The following is a 5,959-nucleotide window of genomic DNA, read 5'->3' as shown; positions in this document are numbered from 1 at the left end:
GATGATGGTGAGTGGTCTTGGTTTCTGTTAGTAAGATTATTACGTTTACCTTTCGCCATCTGGTAATCTCTGGGGTTAGTTGTTATCATTGTCACTGTTTAAAGAATGGAGCAGACGCTGTGTTCCACTCACCAGAATTCTTAAGATCCTGTGGCGGGTGTTGTGGGTAGCTGGCGGGTGTCAGCTGACCCTGCGCCTTAGCTACCCTGGTGCTGGTCTGACCGGAAGAGGCTTGTGGCCCTACTCAGGCCGGTTTTCTGCTTCCCTAACTAATGCAGTCTCAGGTCCCGTGCGGAATTGGATTGGAGCAGAAGCTGTGTTCCACTCACCAGAAGTCTTAAGATCCTGTGGTGGGTGTTGTGGGTAGCTGGTGGGTGTCAGCCGACCCTGCGCCCTAGCTACCCTGGTGTTAGTCAGACCGGAAGAGGCTTGTGGCCCTACTCAGGCCGGTTTTCTGCTTCCCTAACTAATGCAGTCTCAGGTCCCGCACGCAATTGGATTGGAGCAGAAGCTGTGTTCCACTCACCAGAAGTCTTAAGATCCTGTGGCAGGTGTTTTGTGGGTAGCTGGCGAGTGTCAGCCGACCCTGCGCCCTAGCTACCCCGGTGCTGATCTGACCGGAAGAGGCTTGTCTCATATTTTCTTTTTTCTTATTTATTGTTAGTATATAGAAATGCACAGATTTTTATGTTATTTCATTATGCACCTTTACCATCTTAGTATTCGATTGCTTGAAGAGACACCATGACCAAGGCAACATATAAAAGAAAGCATTTAATTGGGAGCTTGCTTATACAGTTTTAGAGGGTGAGTCCATGACCATCATGACAGGAAGCAGACAAGCAAGCATGGTACTTGTAGCAGTAGCTGAGATCTTTGAGAGAGAAATTGGACCCAGCATGGGTTTTTGGAACCTTAAAGCCCAGTCTCCCACAAGAGAGTATCCCAATAAGGCCACACCTCATCTTTCCTAAGCCAACTGGGAACCAAGCATTCAAATATCTGAGCCTCTGGGGTCTATTCTTATTTAAACCACATTTACTAAATGTATTGCTTTGACAGTTTTGTTTGTTTGAATTAGCACATATTATTATAGATTCCATTATGCTGTTTTGTGCATTCTTTTTGTTGGTTCCTTCTCCTACCGCCCTTCACCCCTCACTAGCTCCTTCCAGTCCTTTCCTGCCCCAAGTGGCCCTTATTCTGCCTTTATATCACATGTATTCATTTACCATCTTACCCCTTCCTTCTAAACTTCTTACTCTCCTTAAAGGTCACCTTTTTACTTTTATTGACTCTGCTCCCTTCACATAATAGTAACTAAAATCTATGGTCCTCAAACAGGAAAAAATATATGGTATTTGTCTGTTGCGCAGGATTATTTCTGGAAGACATGCACAAATATCTGCTTACCCCAGATAGAGAATTGATGTCAAACCAAAGTATTGATATTACCAAAGTCTAACTTGGTAAACCCTTGAGTTTATTTGGGTTATTTCCAAGATTGTGAGTAAAAGTTTACTTACAGTAGCATGAATGACTCAGAGGCGTCTGCATCACAAAAAGTTCACCCCAACACAATGATGATTATGAAATGATGATTATAGAGTCCCAGAACTATCTACTTAACTGGCCAGCAACTTTACAGATCAAAGTCTCCTCTCCTCAGCAGGCCTTACTGCTTAGAGGAGGAGGAGAAGGTGGAGGAGGAATAGGAGGGGGAGGGGAAGGGGAAGGGGAAGGAGGAGGAGGAATAGGAGGGGGAGGGGGAACAGGAAGGGGAGGAGGAGGAGGAGGTAGTGGTGGTCTTCTGAGTCTGGTAAATTTTAGGAACTTCCTGAGACTTGTGAGTTGTTTACTTCCTGAATGTTAAGTCATCTTCCTTAGTACTTTCTAGATCTTAAGGAGTTGTCTTGAGGATGGAATCTTTTAATTCAGAGAAAATTATCTTTCTGAGCTTGAGATACTTTATTTAAAACTATTTTCAGCTATATTTTCCAACAAATGTGATATCATTTTTGTTTATGGCTGAATAAAAATCCACTGTATATATGTACCACATGTTCTTTAGTCATCTGTTAATGGAAGTTTAGGATGATCTCATTCCTTACTGTTGTCAATAGTGGACAGTAGACATGAATGTGCAAGCATCTGATAGGATGTGGGATGCTTTGCATGTCTGTCTGGGAGTGCCTTACCTAGGTCTTTTGATAGTTTTGTCTTCAGTATTTTGAGCAACCTCTACACAAATCTCACCGTCCTGCAGTCTGATGTCCACCAGTGTCCTCACTGTGCAGTCTAGTATTCCACCACTGTCCTCACTATCCCTGCCATCTGATGTCCAGTGGTTTCTCTTTTCTTGCATTCTCTCCAGAATTTATTGTTTTCTAGTTCTAATACAGAACCTCAAAACTTTTGTTTTCTTTTCTTTGGTGGCTAATAAATGGAGAGTTTAAAAAATATTATTGGCTGTTTGTGTCCTTTTGAGAAATTTCTATTCAATTCATTAGCTCATTATTGATTATAAGATTTAGGGCTTGGATGTTTAATTTTCTCAGTTCTTTCTGTTTCCTAAATGTTAGCTATGAGTGCCGCTGGCACATACTTCCTTCTCTTTGGTAGACTGTGTGCTCACCCTGTTGGTGGTTTCTTCTGCTGTGCAGAAACTTTCTAATTGGATGCAATTCTCTTGTCAATTCTTGGAGTTGTTTCCTGTATATTGAGAGCTCATTTCAGAAGGTCCTTGCCTCTACCTTCTTCCCTATGTTTTCCTCTGCTAGTTTCAGAGGCAGCTTTCCCGTCAGAACTATCTTAGCTGTCATCCAGAATTCTAGTGAATTGTGCTGTTGTTTTCACTCGTGACCAGAAGCTTTTAAAATCCCCCCTCTGCCTTATCTAGTGTCTCACTCTTCATTCAAAAGTGTGTGTTTTAGGGGTTGTGGATGTTGGTAGAGTGCTTGCCTAGGATACAGAAGTCAGGGATTTGATCCTCAGAAGTGAATAAGTAACAGAAGTGCATCATGCAGTCTGAGTGTCGGCTTAGGTCTGTGGTGTCCCTGGCTACTGCTTTATAGTTCTAGTTAAGCATACATATTAGGAAGTATTCCAATTTCATTAAGGCTGGCTTTGTGGCCTATAATTTAATTGATTTTAGAGAAGATTTCATCTGCCACCACAGAGTCCTTATTCCCTGTCAGTCGGGTGAGGCATCCCGCAGCTCTCTCTTGCTCTGTGGCACAAGTTAGAGCTGATGCTTTTTTGATATTTGGGGGAGGGTCTGGAAGACACCCCCCCCAGGGAACAGAGTAGGGTACTGAGGTCCCCCACTATTGCAGTCAGGACCTATCTGACCTTGCATGCCCTTTAATGTTTGTTGTCTAAAGCTAAGAGTCCTAGAATTCAGTGTATAAATATTTCTCCTTGCTTTCTGCCTTCTCTGTGGGTTGTTCCTTTATGCACATGTAGCATGCTTCTTCATCTCCTGTGATGAGGCTGGGGCCCATTCTGCAATGTTATGCACATGTAGAACAGGTGAGAGGAGAGGATCCAAGGGCAGGATGTGATGAAGCAGGGACACACAGATGCCTCAGGGTTCTGGCCACCCACAGTTTCTTGCTTTGTGTTTTGGTTACCTTAACATTCACTTTATAATAATTGATTAAAAAATCTACATTTCTGATTTAAATACCATCTGTGATTTTTTTCACAATATAAAAAAAATTTTTAAATATATCCTGAAAATTGATTTAAATGAATCCAGTTTAAGATATCCTTTAGCAATCTTATTTATCCTATTTCAGTTTTAATAAAATGGAGAGCTATTTAATGAGGCAGAAATGACCTGGAAAATTCTTTTCTTAACCTAAATGATCATATCTGTGTCTTGTTATAAGGTTCATTACCATGGAACCCAGATAAATTAATAGATTCTATCTGAGAAAAAATACATAGACTTAAAAGCGAATGTTCATGCCTTTCTTTTCTGTGACCTGTACCATAGTTTAAAATTCTTCTCCATGTGTCACGTGTCACTTCTGGGAACAAAGTCTGAAACATTTCCCTCTGTTATATTTCTTTCTGCTCAAATCTCCTCAGGACAGGAGCTTAGCAAAGTCATGCCCCTGACTCACCCTGTGTCACCATTAGTAGCAGAAATGCCTAGAGCTGTCCCCTGGATTCTCACAGGTTTATGGGAAACTAGGGGTGTGACTCCTGGAGAGTGCCATTTCCAGGCCGGGCTCCACAGCCGTACCAGGAAAAATGGAAGCAAAGCAAATACTGCCCAGACTGTGTTACGTTTGTATGCGTGTGAAACCTAACATGTACTCTTATTTTTAAAATTGTCTTCTTCCTTGTTTTCATCTTATTTTTGCATGTTCTGTGTGGTGAGGGTTGCATGTGCCTCACAGCGTGCATGCAGAGTTTGAGGACAGCTTATGGGAGCTGGTTCTCTATCCTTCCACCAGTGGGTCCCCAGGATTCACCAGTGGGTCCCCAGGAGTGAGCTCAGGTCACCAGGCTTGGCATTGGTGTTTTAACTGACGAGTCTGCTCACCAGCCCTTTCGCTCTTGTTAATGATATCTCTTGGCATTCGGTCACTTCATGAGAAAACCTCAAAGGCATAGTGGCACTGTCACTAGTGGCTGCATCTTGGGAATGACAGTGACTCTTGATCATGTCACAGTCTCTTCCCATCATGCATTTTGTTTCCGTCTGACCAGGCTATTGAGAAAACTCTGGTTCATAGTTGTAATTTTATTTGGAGGACTGAGTCTTTGATCAGCAGCAAAAGCTTTCATCAGCTCCTTTACAAAACCTGAGTCATTTCCAGTGCCTCAGCGTGGGTCCTTACGCCACCGAGCATCTCACAATTGAAATATAGAAATTGCATAATTTATACGGTGGCAGTGGGGATCTGCTTCATTGCTGATCGCTTTGATGTTGCTGAAGGACAGGACGGGAGCAGGGCAGTGTAAGGTTAGACTGTGGGCTTTGGGGAATTCTCCATCCATTTCTTATCTCTCCATTTGACCTGTTCACTTCTGTTTTTATGCAGGTACAGCTTAACTGTTTGGACGGGAAAAGATGACATTTATTCCACTGAGGATTTACTTTACATTCGAGACTATTTTAATAAAACCCAAGTTTTCTATGATATTTTAGAACCACAAAACCATGAATTTAAACAAGCCATTGGAATCCGAGTCTATCCTCTAAGAATATAATTCTTAATTATATATATATATTTCTTCTAAATCATGTTCTCTTTGGTTTCCTTTGCTTTTTGCTGCTTTGGTCTCAATCAATGGCTGTATTAATTGTAATTATTGGCTTATGCTAAATGTATCTAATCAGAAATGTTTATTGTGTGTTTCCTCTGACTTTATAATGTCTGATGGCAGAACATGTCTGTACTTTGCCAACTGTAATAAAATTGTTTAGAAATTATAGTAACAGTGTTCAAGCTGGGTATGGTAGCATGTGCATATAAAACCCCAAGACTTCTGGGACTAAAACAGGAAGATCAAGAATTCAAGAGTAGCCTGGGCTAGATTGTGATACCCTGTCTCAAAAGCAAATGTTTTATAACGTCTCTATAATCCTCACACATTAATTTTGTAAAAAGGTTTGAATTAATAAATTAACTACTTTTTGATGAAGTTAGATGTACAGTATATTTGTCCAAAATGAGGTTTTCTCTATCTAACCCTTAGCACCTTTGTTGAGAAGTGTTTCTGCATTTGTTTGTTGTGTATGTCTATGTATATATATGTTGTGGTGAGTATGTGGAGGTCAGAGGACAACGTGGAGAAGTGGTTCTTTCCTTCTGCCATGTGCATCCTGAGCTCGGCAGCAGCAAGCAGCTTTCCTGCTGAGCAATCTTTCTGGCCTAATCGTCTTAAAACAATAGTATATAATGGCTAAGTGACATTCAAGATGCTGCCACTCAGACTAAGG

At 41.5% G+C, this 5,959-nt stretch overlaps 1 protein-coding gene across 1 annotated transcript in view; it reads left to right on the top strand.

Moving 5' to 3' along the window:
* Fam151b (family with sequence similarity 151 member B) overlaps positions 1-5,621 on the top strand; it is a 33,889-nt gene extending 28,268 nt beyond the window's left edge. Inside the window, exon 6 of the mRNA XM_021180790.2 lies at positions 5,058-5,621. Coding sequence (XP_021036449.1) covers positions 5,058-5,226 — 169 coding nt within the window. The 3' untranslated portion in view covers positions 5,227-5,621. The remainder of the gene's footprint in view (positions 1-5,057) is intronic.
* Positions 5,622-5,959: the final 338 nt, after the last annotated feature.

Source organism: Mus caroli, chromosome 13, assembly GCF_900094665.2.
Source record: "Mus caroli chromosome 13, CAROLI_EIJ_v1.1, whole genome shotgun sequence".
NCBI lineage: Eukaryota > Metazoa > Chordata > Mammalia > Rodentia > Muridae > Mus > Mus caroli.
The sequence above is the reverse complement of the archived record's forward strand: the minus strand, read 5'-3'. Positions and strand labels throughout refer to the sequence as shown.